The sequence below is a fragment of the Ixodes scapularis genome, unplaced genomic scaffold, assembly GCF_016920785.2.
Source record: "Ixodes scapularis isolate PalLabHiFi unplaced genomic scaffold, ASM1692078v2 PGA_scaffold9__187_contigs__length_104089568, whole genome shotgun sequence".
NCBI lineage: Eukaryota > Metazoa > Arthropoda > Arachnida > Ixodida > Ixodidae > Ixodes > Ixodes scapularis.
This window is the reverse complement of record NW_024609884.1, coordinates 41,481,758-41,507,747: the sequence shown is the minus strand read 5'-3', so window position 1 is coordinate 41,507,747 and position 25,990 is coordinate 41,481,758. Positions and strand designations below refer to the sequence as shown.

Sequence of the window (25,990 nt, the reverse complement as noted above, 5' to 3'; positions counted from 1 at the left end):
AGCTTAATCACAAGGGATGTCAGTACGTAGGCTGGCCGCTGGCGTCCGTGTCCGAAGTTTCCACTCGTCTGGCATTTCGGCATAGTTTCGAGATGTAAGTACACATTGCAAGGTGCCCGATGACCCGGCCGTTGATGTTTCCTTGGATGGTCAAGATATACCAGGGCGCGAGGCGCAGTCCTTTCCACCAGCTTCTAGGCGTTCAATGTGATCGGCAGGTAAAGGGGTGCCCCGATTTCGCCGCGTATCAGTGAATTGAAATCTCCCGGACGCTTTTCTTGTTTACAACGCATTCGCGGTACGACGTGGCCGGAGTCTCCTGCCGAATTTGAAAGCAGGCATTCATAACAACCGCTCGCGCCTGACGGCCAAACGTGCCTTTGCGAAAGGACGTTCTAAAGCGACTCGGTGAGTGTGACTCGGTGAGGAAAGCAGCGAAGCACATGATTCGGCTGTTACGGGAGCGAAAGCGCGCAGAAGAACCGAGCGCTGCAGCCGTGTTGCCAGCGGATGTACGCGTTTTCACCAGACCACATGCATTTACATATATTAATAAAAGCATAAGCTTCAGATGTTTAATTCCTTTCGTTGCAACTCATTCTCAGCAGTACACATCTGGAATGTTGTGCAACGTTGACGCACAAAACGGTTATTTTTAAAAAAATTAATTTTGCGGACTACTTTGTGATGCGTGGGAATGCTATTCTCAAAGCTGCGAACCGTCTCTCAGCCTTTGGCTGCACTCGGACGGAAGCTGAGACGAAGTATAGTAACCGGGAAAACTGGGAAAACCAGGAATTGTCAAGGAAATTTTAATTACCGGGAAAAATCAGGGAATTGTCAGGGATATTGTCAAAAAGTGAGCCCTCTCAGGAAAAATGTTTCAGAAACGCCATCGAATTCCCTGAGCAGAGGCTCGACGACTTGGGGGCAGGAAAAGAGGCAATAAATTCTTCTTAGAGCGGAGCTCGGGCTCTGCTCACCCGAAGGAGAGTATGCGACCCGATGCAAAGGGAAGAGCCGACAAATCCAGTGCAAGCGTCGGATTGGATTGAATATGATTGAGGGCGCAAGACTAGGCTAGGTTAAGTTAAAGCTACTAAATTTAGTAGCAAATGGGAAAGTCGCAGACCGTATTTTTTCTCCAAAGCTTAAACCGAAAGTGTGCATCAGGTGGCCATGTGGCCATTCGGTTATTGACGTGTAGGGTTGAGCGTCGTGTATTCATCGTGTTTCCGGAAGTGGCCTCTTCGCTGACGATGTCGGCGGCAAGAAGGTGCTCCTTTCTCCGTGGTGGACGAACCCGAATATTTCGGAATATGCAAATTGTATTAAGCCCGTGCAAAATGATCGTCACAGTGCTGAATGTTCAATTCCTTGTGTTGTAATGGTCTTATATACAGGGTGTCACAAAAGAAAATTTACACCATCTTTTTTACCGCAAAAATAAACTAGGCATCGCCGAACGCTCATTCTCCGCCCAAAGGGCTAGAGGTCACAACCAGATGCCAAAGTTTCAGCCCGATCCGATAACTTAATCAAAAGTTTGCTTGGGAGAAGAGCGTGTTGGTTTAAGCCATGGATGAAGAAAGAATAAAACAATTAAAACAAGGACAACACAACCACATCTTTCATTGAAAGATGTGAAAGATGTGGTTGTGCTGTCCCTGTTTTAATTGTTTTATTCTTTCTTCATCCATGAATCAAAAGTTATTAGTGATTTTCTGAAAATTTCAATGGGAAAATGGCGGCCGACGGAGTTTTCAAACACATGGGGCTCTATGGCACCAGAAACCGAAAACGGGCAAAAATGGGCTCCATTTTCCCATTGAACTTTTCAGAAAATCACTTATAACTTTTGATTAAGTTATCGGATCGGGCTGAAACTTTGGCATCTGGTTGTGACCTCTAGCTCTACCTTTGGGCGGAGAATGAGCGTTGGGCGATGCCTAGTTTATTTTTGCGGTAAAAAAGACCGTGTAACTTTTCTTTTGTGACACCCTGTACTTAACCGCCTCTATAGTGGTCAGGGAATTTCACCTGAAATTGTCAGGGAAAACTTGGAAAACTGAGGGAATTTCAAATCAATAATTTGCTAGACACCCAGATTTTCTCAATAGCTGTTTCGAATATAGAGATAATAGATAGCATGCCAGGAAGAGCAAAGCCCGGGTATTCCAAAAACCTATTTCGTTTCGGTAGCTCACAAGACCTCCGGAGCTTCGTTTTAGTATAATGAGGGATGAGGTAATAGCGTCTCTAACAGCGCCGCTCATATTTCTCGCAAGTTAAAAATTAAACCAATAAACGTCTCCCCCTCAGTTTAATCCCCTAATGAGAGCGAGATTTATCGTAAACGGTGCTCATTTTTGGGGGCTCGGTCTTCCGTGAATTTCTCAGTGACTAGAATACTTGCTGGGAGGGGCCACGGGAGATCCGAGACACGTTTAATGTGTGCGCCCTAAACATTTATGATCACAATGATATATATATATATATATATATATATATATATATATTTTTTTTTTTTTGGTGAGTGTGTTGTTGCAATGTATTGTTAAGATTACATTTTTACCCGCCTTTTTTGTTTTTGTTTTTCTCTTCAGTGAATACTTCAGCACGATGCTGCTTAGCTGCCAATATTAAGGGTCTGTGGACTGGTCAAGCTGCAATGCTGTAGCTTTTTTCCACAGCTCCTTCATCTTCTTTGTACAAGGTGAAAATAAACTGATTTGATTTGATTTGTTTGCACTCATTTGTCGCGGCATCTCACAATCACGCTCCTCAACTAAGAAAGAACGACAGTGCATTACGTGAGGACTAGGAAACCTCTTACGAAAATCTAGTTTCGAGTCTCTCGCCTCTTTTAATGGTCCGACAAATTCGCAACATCGCAAGTGAAAAAAACAAAAACAAAGAAAAGCAAGTTAACTTGCTACACTGGCGAGAGCGCGGAACACGAAAACAAAACGAACGGGGTTACATGCGGTAGAATTTGTCAACCGACGGACGGCGGTCCCTGGGAACCAGCCCGGGAGATCATTTGTCCGCATAACTCGGTGGGTGACTTCCAGCTGCAACGTGGCTCGTTATTCTGGACGCCGCGTCACGCCAACTTCGGCGTGCCCGGGCGGGACTGCCAAAAGACCTGTCACGGGCTCCAAAACGACGCATTCGATCGGTTATACCGCGTGGCGACAGACGCTGCAGCGTCTCTCCGCACACGATATACCTGCGCGTGTGATTACGGGTCCCCCGGAGCAATTACGCCTTCCCCCGAGTTCGGCGGAGCGACGGTGCGTTGCGCGCAGGGGCCCCGCGGGATTGGACGCGGTTTCCTTCTCGCTTCCTTCATTTCTCTGCGCCGGGCCGGAGCCGTCCTAATTGCCCCGTTTTCCCCTAATAACACGGGGGGACATCTCATCTGTCCGTGTCGAGAGCTCTCATGGGCTGGCGGGAACAACTCTACGCTGGCCGTCCCTATACATCGCGGCAGACAACATGGCGGCGCCGGCCGGTTTCGAACGGCTCGCCGCGTCTCGCTCGTGTGTCACGGCAAAGTTTCATCGCGGTCTGTATATACACAGAAATCGAGTGCACCCAGTTTCGTCGCGGAAGGTATAGATAGATCTGCTCGCCGTCTCTGGAGTTGTTTCTCGGAACGAACCGCGCCACCTTCCTTCCTTCCAATTGCTCTTTTATATTCTTCGTGTATGTCCCTGCCGTGTTGCGAGAAAAGTGCACCGACACTCCTATGCATGGAATGTCGAAGACGCGTATATTCCATTCTATAATTGGACTGGCTTTAGTCGTGAAAATTAAATTTATATGAAAAGACGGAAAGGAGGAAAGGATGGGAGACCACGTTAGAGCAGCGAATGGCGAACAACTCCCTACGATCGTTACGAATGACTTTGAAGCAGACTGAAAGAATGCGTCTCTAGGAGGAATTTACGAGCAATGTTACGAGATATTATATATCAATTACAGAGGTTTTGTACGATTATCGCAGTCAAGCGTAGCGCCTCCAACTGAGCAACAATGCAGCAATTACCTAAATTGGCCATCTCTGCGACATGATATTTGTGTAGTTTTAATTCGGAGGAAGGAAGAGCAGATTCTTCAGTAAGTTTAGTTCTGTCGATTTAAATTTTGTTTCGATCTTAATATTAACGCTCGTGGTGAAGATGAAACGTGTCCCATAAATTATCGTCGCTAAGAAGCCTGTGAACTAATTTTAAAAGCAGATTGATTAAGGTATCAAATAGAACGAGGACGGCTCCTAACCACCGTTACTAGATCAACTCAGTTATGGAACTTCCCATAGACGCTGTACATTGGAGGGGAATCCAAAACCGTGTCCGATTTTTTCGCAGCTAGGTGGCGCTGCCGGCGCATTATTCCACGCGTTTTCGTCTGCAACTGCTCCGCGGCAGCTTGCGAGTCCCGACTCCTCTCGAGGTTCAGCATGGTTTTTGGTTAATTTTTGTCCTTTTTCCAGTAAAAATTACAATATGGAGCATGAAAAGCGCAACGACCGTTTTCGGCATACGCTTTGCATTATTGTAAAATCCTGCTGCCTTAGCTGTACTGACAGTGCGAAGCGTTTCGAACAACCCAAATTCGTCGGCGCCACAATCCGGTGGCTACGATCAGGGCAAGTTTGTACATACTGTAATAGTAGATGTGCCGATAACTACCAACTGCAGCAGAAACAATTTTAAAGTCGCGTGCTACTGTCAGAAAGAGCGCCACGAACATCCGTAAGCTCAGTAGGCCAGATGCAACGGCCACAAGCGCGCCGTCAATGATGATGATAGCGAGTATTAATGCGGAGCGCGCGCCCTCTAACAGGCGCCACGCAAAGGGACCCCCCTCCGGAGCGGAGTTCCAGAACTGAGTTGGTTCTAATAACGTTGTCCTAAACGTCATACGACACCTGCATACCCCTGTATGTACGTACAACCAAAATAAATACTAGCAGCTCCACGTCTATTTTTTGGTGCGAAGCATCCGGGGTGCCAAGTAACAATCCAAGGAAAAGCCTGCTACAGAAGCCAATGACAACGTCAGTGCCAGGAAGAGTACGGATCATCTTGCACGATTTCACAATGCAGTGTTTTTTTGTTGTTGTTGTTTTTTTTTGTTTCTTTCAAATTATGCGTTAGAGTAGAAATTCCGTAAGTGTTCATGGCTCCGTGAATTTTCCGAGAGTTGTGCTTGAGTAAAAAAACAGAGTAAAAATGAGCAAACCAAAATCTTTGAAGGCACTCTAGAATAGCAATACTGCCGCGCGCGCAGCTGGCCGAGTAGGCAGCGCGCGCATGGCCTAACGGTTATCGCGCTTGCCTTCCGCGCAGAAGGCCAGGGTTGGATTCCTGGCCGCGGCTACACATTTTTGTTTACACTGCAATGTGATGTTCTGGTGAATTCGAGTATTGCCTTGCTGATTCGAGGTTAGAATGTTCTACGCGCCGAACCTTCTACGCCGAACGATCCAGAAACCCACGAGGGTACATAAGGGGTTCCGCAATTCGAGCGGGGTCAGTTTCGCCCCAGCGTTCGACTGTGCTGCTACGCCGACTTCGACGCCCGCGACGCTCGGCTGTTATCTTTTGTTTCCTTTTTATTTTTGTGCACAAGTTCGACCCCCATTAAACGTTTCAGTTTCCCCCGTTATTCTTTGTTTCCTCGCCTGTTCATTCGTGACAATATGAATGTCTTCAAGGAAATAAAAAATAGGATGTATTCGATTTGATTCCGATTTTTTTTATTTATGTCAAGTTAATTTGATTTAAATCGCTGTGGCTACGAAGTAGTGATTCTTTATCGCTAGATATATTTTTAAATATGACACTTTGTTTTGGTCAATCTGTCCAATCACTGAAAACAATGTGCAAGAAAGAAATACTGTAAATGTAAAGCACAGTGCGGTTGAAATCGTTTTATGCTTATAGACCCCGCCATGCAAGTAGTCTTCAAAGGAAATGTTGCAGTGTTTTTTTTTTCCTTTATTTTTTACCTATAAAAACACACAAAAATACAAAAAAACAGCAACAACAAACAATGCATTTCCGTAAACTCAGATTCTGTCCAAATCTAGTTCTAGCGGTTTGGAGCAGATGCCAAAGTTTCAGAAGTTTCGAAAATTACTTTCTGATATTTTTAATAGGAAAATGGGGCCCACTCCCGGTAGCCAACGCCATTCATTTCCATGTATTCGTAGGCTATATACTTAGGCCACCATCTTCCCTTCGAACATTTTCGAAAATTCCCTACAAGTTTTGCATAAGATAATGGTTAAGCTCTAAAACTTTTACGTCTGGTTTACAGCGCTACAATTGGGTGTAGACTGAAAGTTCGGCCATGCATCATTATTCTTGCGGTGAAAGAAAAAAAAACAACAAGAAAACGCTGTTAAATGTTTTCGGGACAGACTGGTCCCTGTAGTTTAGCGAGAAAAGCATAAAGCGCTAAATTGAACGCGTCTCAAATATTGAGTCAGTTTCGTGCTGAATCCGCGTCTCCCTAGAATTAAACCGGGTTCTTGGTTAATGGGAGATCAAGATCTCGACGTCTACATCATCGAAATTACCTTCCCCAGAAACGCCGACATGGACGCACAGACCGAGACGAACACAAACACGACTAGAAAAATAAAATAAAAAATAAAAAAAGAGAAAAAAAAAAACTCCATCACTGCGCGCGTCTTGTGACGAACACATTTGAGCATCTCACCCCCTCCGCCTTTATCCATGCAAAGTGGCCCCTGAGCGAAACGACATCCTCTCTAAACATCACACCAGTTCGAAGGAAACCGCCTTTCCGCCCTTTCAGAAAGCCTCCGCGAAATAGGAGGTCGCCTATCTATGCTGATTTACAGAAAGAAAACGAAGAACAAAAAATGGCCGCGTTAAAATCACCTTTCCCTCGCAACGTGCGCGCCGCGCGTCTTTCCCAAGCCAAGATGTCGCCGAGGAACCGCACGAGTCAAATAATCAAATGATCTCCAGACTGCTCGCCGAAATCTGCCAACCCCGGTCCGCCGTATATCTATGCAAATGAATATCCTCGGCTCATTACTACGCGGGACGAAGCTATCATTTATAGATTCGCATAAATGTTAACGCGCGCGCAGACACTCACCTCGCAACACGTATATGCGAGCGCCCGCACTGTACACACACACACACACACGCGCGCGTGCGCGCGCCAACAAGTAAAGTACAAACATGTTTTTTTTTGTGTTTTTTCGGCATGCAGCAGACCTTAAGCAGGCCGGGTCCTTCCGCGCCCCCCTTCTTCCCAACAAAGAAAGTCTGCGGCAGATAGATTCGGGCGTCCGCGGAGGGGCGCCAGAGCGCCTCGCCGCAGAAAGCCGCCCGCTCGTCTGTCTGTCTGCATTACGAGGGAACATACGTCGGCGGCGGCGCCTGTTTATTTGGACGCCGAGAAACGGCGGAAAAGGGCGTTCTCTCGCGAGGAGCTGGATCGGAAACGGGGCTCTTCGTTGCTTATTCATGCCACGCAGTGACGATTTATCTGCGGGCTCCTCTTCGCGACGGGGCTCGGCGCTTGTCGCCCCCAGGGTGAAGTGACAGCGGCGTTGACTGCGCCTGGCCCAGCACCGGAGGGCCAATTTGCGCCTGGCGCATGGCGGCGACGCTTTCTTTGCGCTGCCACGCGAGAGGCTGACCCTTCCGTCACGTGGACGCGACCGCGTGTCGGGCATTATGAACGCTATCGCAAAGACGACATTTTTCGCGGCGTTTACAAAGTAGCGCGGACCTGGACACAGCGTGCGAAAAATGCAGTGCGGAGGGAGCTTTTGCACGAGAGTTAGTGTTTGAGCGAGGAAACGCGTGCAGGCTCTTGAGAAAGAGCGAAACAACATGGGACGGAATGGCGGTGCCCAAAAAGGCAGTTTGTGGAATAGTCTCATAAAGACTCCACACACCGGCACTGACACGGAACGGAGGGAGAGCTGCTCCGCTCCCATCACTGTAGAAAGCGCACGTAATCTCGGCAATTTCCTAAAGTATGTCGCGCAGTTTTATATCTCTCATTTCCCTTTAGTATGTAATTCTCGAATCTCAAATAATTGGCGCGCGCACGGATACACCTTGACCTCAGCTCTACTATAACTGCTCTAAACATCTTAAAAAAACAAAAAAAAAATATTATTTTTCTTCCCCCCCCCCCCTTCCCCGTTTTCTTTACGGAGGGGGGGGGGGGGGGGGGGGGGGGCGCAAAGAAAACAAGAAAAGCAGCGACCGCTATCATTGTCTTTTTTCTTTTTTGTGGTATGAGCATCTGCTGTGTGCTTCTGAGTTGGTGCTAGTGTACGTACTATGGTTTGCTTGTGCGGCCACGGTAACCAAACATGTTGTGCTGACATGCCCTGCCATGGGGTATGCGCGGACGCACGGGTGGACAAATATTTGGGAGTAGGGGATTTCGTTATAAAGCATTCGCTTAAGAAAAAAAAAAGTGAGCTATGTATGCTTATTACTATAGTAGTGACGCGTTGTATTGCTAGCCAGTGCCCTAAAATAGATAAATCAACACCGATCAAGCGAGTATGACTTACACCAGCAACCATAGCACACGTCTCACGCGATTTTCTGTTCATTCGTTTGTATACTCTAAGAATGTCTGCGCGTCTACTTATCCGCAAAACATTTGAAGTGCCAATCTCTGAGATCTAGGAAATCAGCTCAGCGAATGACGAGTCGGAAAATACGTTTCGACCTCCTAATTAAGTCTGAACTGTGGCATTGGGCAATGCCACAGCGCAGACTTCATTTTTAGCTGTAAACGGATGTTCCGTCTCATCACTCGCTGAGCTGATTTCCTAGATCTCAGAGATTGGCACTTCAAATGTTTTGCGGATAAGTAGACGCGCAGGCATTTCTAAGAGTGTACAACTTGTTTTATTACCCGTCACGGGACATAACCGGGGTCTCCTTGTGAGAACATGATACTAGAGAGGGACATCGCGGTCAGGTTTTCGCGGGCCATATCAGAGCTATAGTACGAAGTCGAGATAACCGTCCTCACCAAAAGTAACCATAAATTTAAAAAAAAAGAGTGATCGAACGCTCTTACTTCTTTTGTTATTAGACTTGTTCTCGTTATTTGAAAAAAAAAAAAAATTAATGGATTACAATTACAAATTACCGAGCCTCAAATGTAATGGTTCACCGTTACATATTACTTTCGCTGAAAAGTAACGGATTGCTTTACTCTTTACGTTACAAATTATTTCACGTCACCTTTCCGTACATTTATAAAGAATAAATAGAAACAATTTTGATGTTTTCAAAAATGTTCTGCAACACTACTTTCCATTTCTCATATGCCTGCATTATGGTAGTCACTGTAAAAATAAAACATTGTATTTAAGAGAAAGAATGTAGGTGCACCATTTTCACTTGTAAACTGACATGGCAGCGAAAGCTGCAACCACACCCCGCTAGCTTTCTGCGAACCGCAGTGATCCCTGTATTTGTGCTGACAAAGCTAGCGGTGCCCGTGCTTAGGATCAGCGTCTGCCTGTGCTGGGAGATCAAGAAGACAACGTCGACTCGGCGTTGTCTTCTTCATTCTTGTTTTTCCCATATTTACATATGCCTTGCCCGGTTTTCTAGTGGTTCTAGTGACCAGTCATGCGTAAAATCGTGTTTTCGTTAACTCTCCTCTTCACGAGGTTTCCTATTTTGGTAAACTTGCTATCTTTATGCTGCTAAATTGCCTGCTCATATTGCTCCAGTCTCTGTATTATGTTCATATTTCTTTTAAAAAAAGTAACGAGTTATTATAGTAATCCCTTACCAATATTTGTAAAGACATTACATTACAAATTACTGCCGCAAAAACGTAACATGACAATTACAAAATTTATTAAAAATGCAACAAATTAGAAGTAATCCGTTACTTCCAACGGATTACTTTCCAAGTCTGCTCTTATGTTACTCGTAAATACGTGCAAGCTTCCGTGCGCGCGTGCGTGTGTGTGTGTGTGTATGTTTGTTGGCCGCCGCGTGTTTCCAGCGTCCGCATGCGATGCATACCACCATTCACGCTGTATATCGTTAGGGGAAGTAAATAACAACACCGAGCGAGCAAGAAGGCACTACTAAAAGACACCCCCAGAAAGGCAGGAATCAGCACGTCCCTTCCATTGGCATCGCTCGCGAGGAGGCCATAACCGGCTGTCCATTTCGACTAAGCTTGCACCGATTGTTGTCAGGTCATAAAAACGCATTCACGTTCACCGCGGCAACATTAGCCGACTGGAACGCTATTATATTCTTGCTCTTATTCTCCCGTATTCTTTCTCGGTTCCCTCCAACGTTCGGAACGGGTCTACAGCTTTTAAAGCGTCGACATTGATCCTCGAGCTGCTGTGCAGGTGTCCTTGAAAGGGGGGGGGGGGGGGGGGGGGGGGGGGTCTTGTAAGGTTGCTCGTTTCCCTGGAGTCATATCGTTTCGCGTCTGCCACTTTCCCCGATAGTCGGCGTGTTTACGGCAGCAAGCAGGGATCAAATGGCCTCTAATTGGCTCGCTCGATGGAGGCGAGGCGGATCTGGCTGCTATCACTCACATCTCAGTCGGCTTCGATCCATTTGGGGCTAATGTTCTTCTTGTTCTTTTCCGAGAGAGCATGCGCACCAAGAGTCAAACCGATGCTACGTTCCTCGAGTTTCGGTTCTAATGTGTGGAGGAAACTGCATTTCTCCTCAGAGTTACGTACACATGCCATGATGGGAGAGTAAAGATTATCCCTGTTTCTATTGGCAGCCGATAGCTTCGTATATATATATAGCTATATTAATATTATATGCACCATTTTCCTCTATACTTTCCTTCAATGCCATGGGCACATAGCTCATTTCTTGGTTAGATTCATATACAACAGTGTCTATAGTATATGTAGGACCGTTTAACTTGCTCATAGTTACTGAAGTGTCATGTTCAATAATGGGCGAAGTCCAGGGCGTTTTTTTTAGTGCCCTTCAAGACGCCTCTGCTCGTGGAGCTCTGCAGTCAATCCCTTGGATTGATCCTTAGAGGCTGGAATTAAGATAATGCCTCCTCGAGAAAAGCGCAATTAGTTTTTAGGTCTTCAAACGAAAGATGCGGAACGTTGTCGATCGCCGAGTGGTTGGCATGTGCCTTATAATGTATACGATACAGCGCTCCCCATGCCGCAAATAAAAAGAACTGGCGATGATCAAAATCATTTTGTGTATTAGTGCGCCTAAAACAATTAAAATGAGTTGTCGTCGTGTTTTATATTTGCTCTCGATGACGTAGCTGGCCCACAATCTGAGCAAGCGTTATATTTCACATGCCTCTCGCATATATATATACTGACTGCAATTTTATACTGCCACCACGAGTTCAATTGAGTAGCTAATTCGGAGGCATTTGATGGGTTATACTTTCTACAGCTGTTTGCTGATATAGCCAGTATACCATAGCGCAACATATTGATGCGTGAAGAGTGGCCACTAAAGTGCTATCGAGGCCCAGGTGTTAGTATTCACACAACACCCGCTAGCTGGCGCAGCGGTCCCTAATTATTTAATGATTCGTTATATTTGAACCACTGAGAAATTGCTCTACTTTAATTTACATGATTCTAAAACTATTATAAGCTTCGAACGTTTTCAAAAACATTACAACGACTGCGACTGGGGCTTTGGCAAGACGCACGACCGCCATAACAGCCGCCATGGTGCTGTTTGTGTCATCATGTGGATTTCTCGACGTTCTATCTTTGTGGCGAAGGTGAGACGGTTCAAGCGCAACCACGTGGAGAGTGTTTCAAGCGTCTCTTGAGCGTCAGCTTTGCTACCGAAAAACTTTTTTTCTGTTTCCCATCAATTCAAGCGAGCAGACGCTATACTACCGCGAACGTGTTGTCTTGAACGGCGCTTTCACTTCACGACCGTGCGTGCATTACAGGTTCGTTTGAAGCTTCGAGCTCACTCTCGTATAGCTCCCCCCTTGCTCGCACTTACGGTGAAATGGAGTAAAAAGTTCTACGGACGCCTGTAGAATAGTTCTTTGTATCATGGTTGTCTTTGTGGTCACAATAAATATATGTGCATGCGTTACTAAATTCCCTCGTTCGGTTGTCTCTTCTTTTTTTATGAGAAGTGAGACGGTTTTAATTTTCTATATTGTGAATTTGGCGTGGTTTGCCCTGGAATTGAGAATTTACGCGTGCATTTAAGCAACCGATTCCTACCTAAATTTTAAGTTCTAGTTAGAACGGCAGACTGAGCGGCGCAAGCAACCGCCGAACGCGAACGGAATCAATGATATTGGCTATCCACCCGTTCAGATAGCAGCTATTGGTTATGTCTCTAGCCACGTAGCGAACGGAAGTGCCTAAGCAGGAAGCCGAGACCACTTCACAACAGCCGCTAGGTGTGCTGACAGTCAAGTGAGCTCCCGCTGGGGCCTTGGGAGTGGCCCACTCTTTACCTCCAGGCTTTCAAAACAACCACATGCATTTATTTTTGAATAATAATAATAATAATAATTTTATTTGCCCATCAGGAATGCAATGTTGATGTATGGGCACACCAAAGCCAACTAAAGGCTTGTGTGATGACGCCCTAAGAAAAAAAAATAATAACAATAATAATAAAAATAATGATAGCTTTATTCATATGCATAAGCATGGTGGGGGCTGAAGAAAAAAACCGTCCAACCAGCTTGACTGGTCCTGAATCTTAATGAGTGCTTCTAAGCTTACAAGCACTCGTTAAAGACTCACTCCAATCAAAAATGTTTTAGACTCCTATACTTGGGAAGCCTGTTACATTTTAGACAACACGATAGCGCTATTCCAGAAGCTTTAGCCCAACAACTTCCGAATTAAGCGTAAACTATTATCTAGAAACGAACATTTTTAGAGATCGTTGTAAAAAGGTTCAAGCGTCACAAACCTTAGCCCCGCAAGCCTTAAAAAAAAAAAAAAAAAATTACATGGCGTGCGTTTCTTCTATTTGCTACTCGCATGAAATGCATTGTCTCTCTGTGGTACTGGAGAACAAGCGCAAAAAAACGTGTCCAGACGGTAGCAGCTACCGGCGCGACGACATCCGGTCGATGACGAAACGAAACTTTAATTACGGGAACCCTCAGCATGCGAGAGTGATTTTGAGATAAACGTTTCGCCGTTACCGCTCATCAAGTGGGCAACATTATGAGTTTTGGGCAAGCCTGCTTAGTTCGTAGAAACCAGGACACGCTTGGGGGGGGGGGGGGGGGGGGGGGCTATTAACGGCCATAAATAGCTCCACCTATAAATGTCACATCAGCTTGTGTCTTATCAGTATTTGCCTCTTTAGCTGACATTCAAAATCAGCACTACGGTCTTGTTACGAGGTGTTAAACCTTATTTTATATAAGTTCAGAAAAGCAGAGCAAGCTTTTCCCGCAATGTCTCCACTCTTTTCACTTAGCAGAGCGAAAGCAGGAAAGGTGGCGAGTCCATGCTTTCCAGCGTTCGCTCTGCTAAAGGCGAAAGTGTAGAGGGCTTTGCTGGGGAAGCTTGCTCTGCTATTCATAACCTCCAACAAGGTATAGCTGAGATCCTTTGCCGCATATCGGTCACACTTTAAAGGAATTCCGTCCAAGATATTCCTGTGCATGCACTTTGCAATGTCGTCACCAACGTCGGCTGCAAACCATTTGGATATATTGCGACGAGCACATATCATATACAGTAGCGAACAAAGATATAAATATTTTGTTTCTTCGGTCTGACCTTTTGGTTCAAGTTTAACAAATATCCACGATAAGTTTTAATATATATTGTATACGGTAGGCCCGATTCAGCTCTTCGCCTTCAGGGGCTGAATGTTTCATCGCCAGTGATTTTAGTTTGTTTTCCAATTGCGTTTTGTCTTAACGATGTGGCCGTTTCTACTAACCTAGATTTTGGAGTTTTTCAGAAAAAAAAAATAGATTCTTATTTTAACATGATTGTAAACCTGAGACTGGGACAGAAAAGAGAACACAACAGAAGGTAGAAAAAGAGGAGGCAACGTCTCAACTTACACCAGCTCGCCTGCACTCTGACTATTTTTTTATAGATTCTTTCTGTTTTTTTTTTTTTAATGATTTATCCTTGATATGTGCATATTTTGCAAGCAATACAAAAAGCACGAGGAAAGCGGAACTTAACGGAGAATGTTCTGAAGGCGATTATCCACGGTCAGCAGTCTGAGATGAAGCATGCAACGTCAGCTTTCTGCGATTCACTGTAGCACCATCATCGGTTTCTGAAATTCTCAAGAAACACAGGCTCAGAGGAGTTGTCTTTCTTCGGTACTTTCCAGGATGACCTAGGTCGAAGTCCCCCCTGGTCGATAGGAACATTTGTTCGGGCAAGCCGAATGAACCCTCGACTATCCACAGATTTCCAAGGATTTGTCTAAGTAATCGGGCTTCACAGTGTCTCCATGGTCCGTGAGACGCCGTCTGCGAGCTGGGGGACTAAATATTAGTAGGCCAGCTCAGAAGCTCAAGTGAAATAAAAAGAATTGGGCATCCAGGTTAAAGTGGGTCAAGGAGCAAATCTCCACTGAACTCCTGACCAATGGAAGAAACTTGTCTGGTTGGACGAATCCATGTTTATGCTGTTCGGTACACTCTTACACTCTTGCGACCGAATAGGACCGAGAAAGACCAGACCGGTTTTTAAGCCTCTTGCGACGTCTTAGGACCAGCTCCGCTGGAGCGCATCCGGTCCTAAGAAGTCGCAAAAGGCTAAAAAACCGGTCTGGTCTCTCTCGGCCTTACTCGGTCGCAAGATTGTGAACAGCGCTTTAGGAAAAAGCTAGTAAAAAGCTAGTAGCTGCAGCAGTTACTATATTTTCTGACCGTTGCTAACCTTCACTATTTAGTACCTCAAACGCCCAGTGGGTAGTAAAATGTTAGTAAACGCCGCAGTTACGTATACCTTTTTCTGGCCATTACTACCTTTTTACCAGCGATTTACTGCCTTAAACACGCGAAAGGTGGGGACTGCAGCTGCTGGGCGGTGAAAATAAACATGGCTGCTGGACCCAATAGGAACACTGTTATATAAACTGTTGCAAATAATTAATGTGTATATCGTTACTTCTTAGTAAGAGACACATTCCTTGGAATGTTTAGCAACAATATTGGAAAACAATAACGGTGCTAAAGCCGCACAATATTTGTAACAGCGTTCACGGACTAGGTGGTCACTGACAAACCGACTCCTTTCAAATGATCACTATAAAAGACACATGGAGCCATTGGAAGCAGCGAGTGGGTTAGTTCGTCGTCGCCTGCGTGTCATATGTGTTCTAATTCCTTCTCCGCGTTAAATGAAAAGTATGTGTGTAAATCTGCATGTAAGCAGCTGGAAAAAATAAACCCCATATATAATACTTTTTTTTTGACAATTTTGAATTTGCCGTTCACTTCCGCCAGCTGGGTCTTGTGAGAGTTAGTGCCAGTTTACTATAGCTAAAGTTAGTGAAAGTTAGTTAGTAACCGTTACTAGTTCCGTGACCTAGTAACCATAACCTGTTACTAGCTTGGCCGTTACTACCTACGGTCACTAGTTACCTAGCAAACTTGTACACGTTACTGAAAAAAGTAACCGATTACAATTACAATTACTTCACTATAAAAAGTAACCGATTACAATTGCAATTACAGCCTAAAAAAGGTAATCGAAAAATTACTTTTAAGTAATCGATTACTTCCCCCGTTACTTTTCGTTAAACTTTTTTTTATTACCGTAGCATAATCCTTGGGGTCTCGCGCTCAGTTGTTCCGCAAAAAAAAAATAAAGCCTTGACTGTGTTTGCTTAGAGCTGAGGGAGTGAGGCCAGCACACCCAGTTCCTCTCGTAAAAAAATATATAAAAACAGCCGCTGTTCAAATACAGTACTCACAAGGGGCTGAATAACGTAATTTTTCATACACGACGCAGTCTCCTGTGAACAAAAAAAAAAAAAAACACTTAGGAAACGAAGCATAGTGAAGTGGGCTACTTCACTACTTTAAAAAAAAAAAAAAAAAATAAATAAGAGCGTTGCCCAAAGCTGAGTGACTCCAGCTCATCTAGCCCTCGCCCCCCCCCCCCCCCCCCCCCCCGCCCAAAAATTAAAAAAATAAAAACAAATTAAAGAGACTGAAATAAATTGTAATGAGTAATTTTGTAATCCATTACAGCAAAACAATAATTCAATAACAAGGATTGTTACTCCTTGAAGGAAGTAACTGAAGCGTTAGAAAATTACAGTAAAATGTAACCCATAACAAGTAATCCATTACTTGTAACGCGTTACGTGCAAGTCTGTTACCTAGTAACATATATGACAAGCAGTTACTAGCTGTTACCTAGCAAATACTACTAGCCTTTTTTTAAAAGTGCAGCGTTGACATTCAACACGTGCGGCGTTCAAAAGGCGTCAGATTTGATCCCCGTTATCAGCTGCCTACTGTGAAACATTTTGGAGGGACCCTCATTGGATGGGTATGTTTCTCTGATCGTGGTCTGCTAAAGTAACTTGTTTGTCTTTCTAATACTTCAATTTTTCTCTTGTCGGTCCCCTTCCCAGATTCATGGAGTAATGAGGAGGGAACTTTACAAGGGAATGCTTGAGGACCTCATGCTTCTGGAGCAATTTTGGCCGCGGCTACGTGTTCCAGCAGGACAATGACCTTAATAACTTATTCAGGCTTCTGAAAAAGTGGTTCAGGAAAAGCAGGTTGCACCTAATTGAGTGAACCTGGACCAGATATGGTCTTCAACAATTCGCTGGTTTTCACGATTTATCGGTCCCCAGTGGTGATCGATGTTAAAGGCTTCCATACGAAGTATTTACCAGCTTAGGTTCATATCTACAGATTTGGGTTTACACGTTTTGCTATTTTATCACAACTGCCAGTTTATCTACGATGCCCTGTTGCGGTGCTGCAATCAATTTTTCAATTAATGTTTACTTTAAAAAATATTAATATTTTGGTAACAGTTCGTTTGTATCATTTAAGTATGTTAATACAGTGTCACATTACAATTTCTTTGCATGCGTTACACTTACTAAAAATGTTGGCCACATAAACCGAAATATCGCATATTTTTGTTCACTACTTTACGCTGAAGCATGTCTGAGCCCAGAGCCAGCTTGCCCGACTGAGCAAATCGAGCAAAAGTATGATTTAATACAGCCTCATCAAGGTCGTTGTCGAAGGATAGCGGTGGATCCGAAGAGACATGGAGATTGCAATCTCCATGTTCCCCTCCAAATCCTCGATGTTTTGCTTTGTATGATTAATTTCAACGGGGGCCACATACATTTGAAGCATCACGGTCATCGGTCCTGCACCGTTTGTACGTATTTTCTTGTGAAATAGTGCCTGGGCAGGTTTTCCAAGAGTTTAACGATCGTCCATTTCAAGCCACACCCAAGCCAGGTAAACCAAAAAGGAAAACCCATACACACACGCGCTCACAAACATGGTACCTCCTTTTCTCGGTCTGAAGACGTTAAAATGACCAGTTGTCAACTCGTTTTCTTTTTTTCTTTTTTCCAGTTAAAGAACTTGTTGGTTTGGATCTCCAGGATGTAAAGCTTATAGCGTACGGTGACGAAGGACAAACACATGGTAATTTTTTGAAGAGGAACATGAATGAAACTAGAAATGAAGACCTCGAGGTGCCATTACTTAATCACCAATTTAAATTGCATGGCGCATATTCACTGCGGATTAAACTTTTCTTTGCGTTTTTATTGATGTACTTGCACCCACTCTGCAGATTAATTTGCTTTTTAAGCAGCATATAATAAATATCAATTGTAGAAATAGCCGAGAGAGGGGTGACGACAGAAAAACGACATGTCTCAATTCTACAATGATGAACTTATACCAGCTCAAAGTGGTTTTAATTCTACAATGAACTTACCCCAGCTCACTTGCGCCCTCACGGTTTGTTCGTTAATTAATAACATTCGGGTTTTTGTTCCTGTTAAATTTTTTGTGCTTGCTATTTGTTTTGCATGACGTAATGGTCAACGAGACAAAATGTGCAGCAGGTTAAAATATTCAAACTTGCCGATTTGTCCCGGTGGACATTGTTCGACGTCTTGACCCGGAAAAAAAAGGAGGGGGGGGGGGGGGGGGAAGACATTTTGGCTCAATGGACGTTTTGTCTCGGCGGAAATTAATTCTCGCTGGACATTTTGAGATTTTCGAACATTGTTCCTCGTTGGACATTTTGTCTCTTTAAAACGTTTTACCTCTGGACATTCTGCATCATGGCCTCAGGCGGTGGCGCTTATGTGCATTGACGTGTGCAACGGGGTCATATACAACTGTGCGATCTCATTACAGGCACAAACCTGATGTTGGACTCTTTTACTCGCGGTAGAGATTTTCTTTACGTGATAGCTTCCTTACTCGAGGGGGTGCCCGCTCTCATTTGATCACAAGCTGGCATATTCACTCGAATGGACCTTTTCACTCGCTGGACGTTTTGTCCTCTTACGAGCGCAGTAGACGTATTCAGGAACGCACCCTGTCTCAAAAGTTATGTTGACCCGATCAGTACAGATGACACCCATTGGCCCAGAGCTGCCCCTATTCTGCTTTCGAAAACAGTACGCATACAAATTGGTCTATAGAACAATTTGTATGCGTACACGGAAATAAAGCTTTTTAACCGTTCATTCTACTTTATGTTTCGGTAATCAAAACAATAAAACTACACTTTTTTTTTTCGGTTTGATATATGGTTTAATAAGGTTACTCATAGAGGGTAACCTCACCAGTGGATTATCTTCCGAGTTCTTGGTACAGTATCTTTGTGTTCTGAGGATGCCGTTGGTTTCTAGCAGGACAGTTTCTCTACCCGGTGATTGGGTCATGCATACCTCGAAATTAACAGTGATTCCGACATCTCCCTGCTGTTCGCGACTCCAACTAACTATAGGTGGCGCCACTCGTTTTTTAAAATGGCGGTTATAGTGAGGGTCGGAGATGCGTGCTGCTGTTGAGCCTGCCTCGTGTGCTGGCTTCACTGAGCGACACAAATTATTTCTGGTAATACGAGGAAGCTAGGGTGTCATGAGCGCAGGTCACCTCTTTATCCTGGAAACAGAACGGCGTTTAGCGTAATACCAGGAGGCACGTTTTAATTCTGGAGCGAAACCGACACTAACCTCTATTTTGGATTTATTTCTCGATACAGGTTTTAATTTCGGATTCTTTCATAACTCAAGATGTGTCTCACATCGTAATTATTTAGTTGGAGAAGATGTTCGCGGAAACTTCATTTTGTGACATACATGTTCGATCCAGGCACTTCAAAATATTTTGGAGATTTAAGTGTACCTTTAAAGAGAGCGCCTTTCATACACCTTAGAGGTAAATAGAATATTGTAGTTGATATAAAAATCAGTGCTGATATTTGTGCGTTCTCGCTGCCTTTTCTCGCTAAGATAATTGTCATGGGAAATAATGAACTGCGGGCCTTTTAGTAAGTTTTGGGTATTTAGATGATTAATAGGTTTAACATTATTCCCAGCACAAGAATAACAGAATAAATCAAATTTTTACAATATGTCCACAAAACATATAAATTAATAAACGCTGTTCTCACTACAACAACCCAAAGACGGAATCCGAGTCAGATAGTGTGTGTGTGTGTGTGTGTGTGTGTGTGTGTGTGTGTGTGTGTGTGTGTGTGTGTGTGTGTGTGTGTGTGTGTGTGTGGGTGTGTGTGTGTGTGTGTGTGTGTGTGTGTGTGTGTGTGTGTGTTTTATAGAAACGCGTGACGCATGGGACTTTATATTGCATCCAGTGTTTGAGTGTTTGTCTACCTTGATAACGATGTCAGAGTTTTTCATATTCTAAAAAGAAGACAAAATTATACCTTTCTGGAAAAACTATTATGGTTAAATGGCGCATTTTCGTGATCTTGGCGTGCATTGGGGGCATACATTGCCGCGATTTGTATTAATGATAATAATATTAACATTCAAATATTTTAATACGTAATTTTTCAAGCTCCAATATAATTTGTTGCTTATGATCCAATTTCAAACGCGCGGACAAGTATGACAATCAAAAGTGTGCTAATTATCATGACTGGTACCAATTGCAACATTTTTAATAACCAAGTAATAAAATAAAAAATAGTCTAGAATCAATGAAAAAATTCTAGCTCATGTGAGAAATCCCTGTAAAATTACATTAATTGTGGGTAAAGTATATTTTGCTATCAAAGTCGCGACTTCTTATAATCGGCAAAACGTCCGAAGTCGCTGCCAATATCCTTCCAGATCAAATGCTCCAAAATACAAAATAATATAAAATAAAATCAAATAAAATAAAATAAAAACATATATTTTGATTACCGATCTTTTCACAACATCTAGTTACTTCCATTTCTACGCTCTGTCGTTTCGCCAATTTCAGCCTTTCCAGTTCGAAGGAACGCCTACCTGCTTGCACGTCTGCTCACTGCAGCACGTTTCGTTGGCGTTGGAAGCCGGTGAAACAGCCCTGAGTTTTAGTATTGCGCATACGAGCAAACGCAAACGCTGTTTTTTTTTTTTTTGCGTGTTCTACACTGCGCGTGCAGTTTTGGATTGGCGCATGGCGATGACGCGCACGCACAACGTGGGGCACGCAACTCTAACGCAAACGCGCACCGCTTTCGTTTGTTTCTGTACGCAGTACTAAGACTCTCTTGTCGGGTTACAATCGCATACCGGCTGCAGCACTACATTGGGACAGTGGAGAGTCTTGTTTGCGTTCGGAAATGACATTTCGCGAGCCTTGATCGCCCGCAGTTCCGCCGTGCCCGCTGAGCTGGAAATCGGGGGACCCTCAGCGCTTCCCGATTCCTCCGCAGGAGGGCGAGCAACGAGCTGGAGACGCGAACAGTCTGATAGTAACCATATTTGCCAGTGGTGTTATCTGTGGCTCATGAAACTGAATGCTGACAGGCGTAGTAAATCTCTGCGTGTTTCCCGTCTTCACACTATTCGTTCTTCGTACCACCTAAACAATATCATCTACTGACGTGCCATCATTTAATTATCTCTCGTGTGCATCTCTTGTCTAACCTGTCATAGACTCGTCACGTAGATTATATTGTTACTCTAACAGCATGCTCGGCTATTTTCGAAGAGATTTTTTTATCGTGCTCGCGGCTCATTAAAATCACTTCCTTTTTAAAGGCCTAGTTCGTACTAAGAGGAGCTATGTTTGAAACGGTGTTGTGGTGCCCCCCCCCCAAAAGCCACATTTTTTTGTGTCCTTTTGTTTTGTTCTTTTCTTGTTCGTACTAAGTTGGAATATACAGCTTCCGTTTGGGATCCTGGTTCACATTTTCGTTTATCTCGGAATTAGAAACTGCGAAGAACCACGCATCTGGTTTCATACTTTCTAACTATTATCGCACCTCAAGTGTAACCGCAAGGAAATCAGCCTCATCGTTTTCACAACTTAGAATCCGTTTTCTTCCGTACTTGTTTGATAACATATATCGTAACAATTCGATTCTCAAGGACAGGCTACTAAAGCACTTTTTTTTTTTTTTACAGTACAGCACTCACCGGTCGCCATCATAAAGTTGGCACCGCGTCATGTCGCACAGAATTTCTCCTCCAGCGTTTTATTCGATATACATTCAACAATGGGAATCGCCTTCCCCAGCCTATCACCGAAAACTTTGATGACGCGAGCTTTCGAAGTGTCGTGAATAACCTCCTTTTGTAAAAAAGCCCTAACTGCTCTATAAAATTTTGTTGCAGTGCGTTTAGTGATTTTCTTTTCTTTTTCTTTTTTCTTTTTCAATTTACAAACTTCGTTTTTTTTCTTAATGCCTCTGACCCGGAGGAAACAAAAATTATATGAATAAATTAACCATAACCCAACACTGAGTGTTTCCGTCCACCAACACGGATGTCGTGGAGACACGTCAACGCTTCGAGGTGTCAGACACACAAACAAATAAAAATCCACAAAGAGGTTTGCGACTCGATGCCCCATTGCGCAAACTCAGTGAGAGCTTGAATTTCACGCGCAATCTTCTCAAGCAGCCCTCGTTGAGGCCATCACACTGCAGACATTTTAGAGAGGCACAGAGACGCAGGACATTCTTGTCCCGCGTCCGTGCGGTGCGATTGAGCGCTCCCTACACACGTCTGTAGACGTGCTCGTCTTTTCCAGATGCCTTCGTTGATCCGATGGCGATCCTTACCATGTTTGACCAAAGATTAGACGTGCGGTCATTGGCTATAGAAGACGCACATTCACGTACACACGTGCACAGCGAGAAAAACTCGCAAGATTACGGAGCATTCTTGATTGAATTAGCTATTGCAACGCACAAAGAGACGGCGAACGCTGTGGCGTTGGCCTTTCGGACCCTGCCGATCGCCCCCCCCCCCCCCCCCCCTCCTCCCCTCCTTCGTATAGAGCAGACTGCGCTCTGGCTTATGTTGAAACGGAGTACACTGGTCTGCACTCTTTAAACTATAGTCGCTGATAGCTGCAAAAACGCAGAGCGTCACTTATTATGTTTACGATTCTTGCTTCATAATCCTTACTTCTCTTTTTTTTTTCTTTTTTTTGTGTATATATATATATATATATGTATATATATATACATACACACCTCTCCGTGGCACGTCGTATGCATGCGAAGACTTGGTCATACGCCCGATTCCAGGAAGAGCGCGCTCTCGGCATAGCTGCCGACGATAAAGACGGCGTTCAGTGGAAAACGGCGGCCCCCTGTAAGTGCCTGTCGTTCTGCATGCCATGATCACGCCCTTTCGCGCCTAATGACAGTGCCACGATGGAGACAAGGACGGGGTCGCCCCAGAACCTGTCCTTAGACCACTTGGTCGAGATTACCACCCCACTCAACAAAAAAAACCGGACACAAGGTTGCTTGTTCGGTCGCAATGCTTATCATTAAAACGACATTTTGCCCATTCCTTCGGGCCTCTGCGGTGGCAGGTCGAGCGGGCGCCTCTTCCGGCGACGTCTTTGTGCAGCTGGCGGGTTGTCGCCTCTTTGACGCTTTTTTTTTTCACCCTTCAATCGTGAAGGATCAAAGAAACGCTCTTCCGCTTTCGGGTCCGCTGAATGCGCCACTGTGTATATCTGCCTGGAAACGGAGTCGTCTCGAGCGATTCGAACGCCAGCGTTGACACGTTCAGCGTCATCGATGAGAAGCGACGCATTTTTATTAACGTAGCGTTGTTGTGTGACGTTAATGGTTCGTACAATGGGGCTCGTTCAAATGGAAGTTACTGACGAGTACTTTGCTTTACCACAACTGATACAACACGCAAGTACGCAAGGTATGTTTTATGTTTTAATGTATACACGACGAAGAAAAAAAAAAAAAACAACCTTAGTAGTTGGCATACGTGACGTTGATAATAAACGTACTCAGGATTAGTAATTACGTTTAACCTATATTTGAGAGTTTACTACGAAGGAAATAGCTACTAATATGTTCACGGCAGAGGCTAACGTCATAATTCGTTTATATATCCAGTTGAATTGATGTGGGCTTTGTCATTGTATTTGAGTATACTCTGGGCGCATTTAACTTGCCCGTTCTGACAGCATAGCCCGCACTTTGGCTAATAATATAATGGACAAATATCACGTGAGGTGAGATGTCAAGCGTGACTTACACGTGTAGAACGAGTCCACAGTTGACCCGTGCAGTCTTCACATGTATATACATACACCGGGGACCCGGTCCAAAGGCTCCTCCGCAGTGAAAGTTAGGGCAATTTGGTATTCAAAAAGTGACCTTTCGTCTCTGCGCACTCTGAAACTTGGCAACTTCCATCACAAACACACACGCGGGATGGATCGCATGTCACTGCGAGCCACGAGCATAAGTAATCGTGCTCAGGCTTGAGGTTACAAACGACATTTGACATATTGACATTTGGCCTCTCTAGTGGTCCCACGGAGTGAAAAAATGCCGAGTATTCTTTATTATGATACTTTTATCCGTGTTAGAGCTGTGAAACGGCTGGGGCAAACCTATAGTCGGATGACATGGCTCGCGGAGGTACCTCTCCACTTCACGGGATTTTTTAGTATACAGTTGATCAACGGTTTTAAAGCACAACGTACTCGACACATATTAAAGTTTTAAAAGTTTTAGAAGCTTCACTGCACCAGCAATTGCGAGTGCTGTACATCAGGATGTCCATGATGTGGTTTGATGCCCCTCACGAGGCTGAATTACAGAAACTAAGAAAACAAGGTGTGGACAATCGATCGTATTCATATGGCAGGCAGTTTAGGAAGCATATAAACGTGTATAATTTCACTGGATGCAACTGGCCCGGAGTGTTTGGAGGCATCGAAGTAACACAGGAGATGGAGCTTCGGCGCACGAGACTCGCAGGCGAAGCCCACCCCGTCCTGACTCGGGGGCAGCGGCGCGTGAATGCCAGCCCGGGGGGTGGCATTCACGACCGCGGCCCGCGAGCCGGCACCGGCACACGTGCAGACGACGACGAGCGGCGGTCACCTACCTTGGAGGCGGTCTTTGACGGCGGGGTGCGGCGGCCCAATCCAGGGAAAGGCGGCCGACGGAAAGGCGTTCATGGGCGCCGGCCGATGAGCCGGCACGCGAATCACAGTCCCGTTGGCACCAAGGTGGAGCGGGCTGAGCTGTGCTGCGACCAGCGCGGCGGGCATCTCGCCCATGCCCATGAGCGGCGACGACGGCTCGCCCCCGTGGTGTCCGCTGCCGTCGCTGGCCGGCCGGCGCGGCCGCTCGCCGCCGGAGTCGTCGTCGCCCAGCAGGCGGCTGATGCTGAAGGACAGTCGGGGCTTGAGGGCGGCCACCTCGGGCACCGGGGCCATCTGCGACGGCACGGGCGACGCCGGCGACCCGGACCGACTCCCATCCGTCGGCTCGGGGCTCGTCATCCGCGTGCTCATCATACGCGGCTCATCATAATCCTGGCGAGGCTTAGCGGGCGCACACGTCCTGCCTGATCGGAGCGGGCGACCGAATGGCGACCGGCTCCGAGACCGGCCTCTGTGCGATTAGCATGCCGGGTCGGGCTCCGGCGGCGTGGGGGACGGCGGCCGGCTACCCTCTGCGCCGCGCTGGGCCTTGCTCCGCCCGCAGCGCTCGCTCCGCCCGTACCTCGGGAGCCGCTGCCAATGGCGGGCCGCCCAGGCGCCGGTGGATAGGCGCGCGGGGGGGCTTCGACGGGGGATGCCCCGGACGGAGATGCCTCCTTTTGGGGCCGCTCTTGCCCGGTCCGCGCGGTTTCGGCGGAGATTTAATAACGAGGTCAGACTTCCGAAGGCATTCGTGGGAGCGTCTATCATTTTGGACGCAATATCCGCTCTCGGCGCGGACGGCTTCTTTGGCGCGCCCGGATACCTTTCGGTCAGGGTTTCGGGCCCGCTTCACCGCCGGGTCGCCGACGAGATGTCACGCTCCGGTGCCGCTTTGTTATTGCCCGGCGCGCGGCCTGCTGCCCGTTGGTCGGAGTCCTCAACGCGTCACAAATTTCAACCACGACGCTCACTCATTTCGCAAAGAGTCGCGTTTCGCGTGTAGGGTATGTGACCTATGTGAAAAACGGTCAACACATACACACACAAAAAAAAAAAGAAGAAAAAAAACCTAAAAAAAGAACTTGATAAAGTAACAAGATGCCTACAAGCTGAAGCAGTTTATATAGCTGCATCTTCCCGTGATGGAAATTTATGCAGTGTTTCCTGTAAGCTCAGCCAGAAAATTGGAAAGCTGAACGCGCAAATATAAACTGTTGAGCACTATTAAAAGTACTAATAAAAAGGAGCCGCACGAGAGTTCGCTGATTGAAATCAGCAATATGTTCTCAAGACAAACTCGATGAATCTTTTTTCCAAAAATATTGTGTATCGAGGTTCGCGTGTTTGGATTTCTATT

The 25,990-nt window shown here is 45.4% G+C and overlaps 1 protein-coding gene across 2 annotated transcripts in view; it reads right to left on the bottom strand.

Moving 5' to 3' along the window:
• The window catches only part of LOC8025827 (T-cell leukemia homeobox protein 3), a 100,462-nt gene extending 75,236 nt beyond the window's left edge, over positions 1–25,226 (bottom strand). Inside the window, exon 1 of one of the 2 annotated variants that reach the window (XM_040209125.3) lies at positions 24,591–25,226. In XM_040209125.3, the coding sequence (XP_040065059.1) occupies positions 24,591–25,005 (415 nt within the window). In that variant the 5' untranslated portion in view covers positions 25,006–25,226. The remainder of the gene's footprint in view (positions 1–24,590) is intronic. The other variant, XM_040209124.2, reaches the window with a different exon arrangement.
• Between the last annotated feature and the right edge of the window lie 764 nt (positions 25,227–25,990).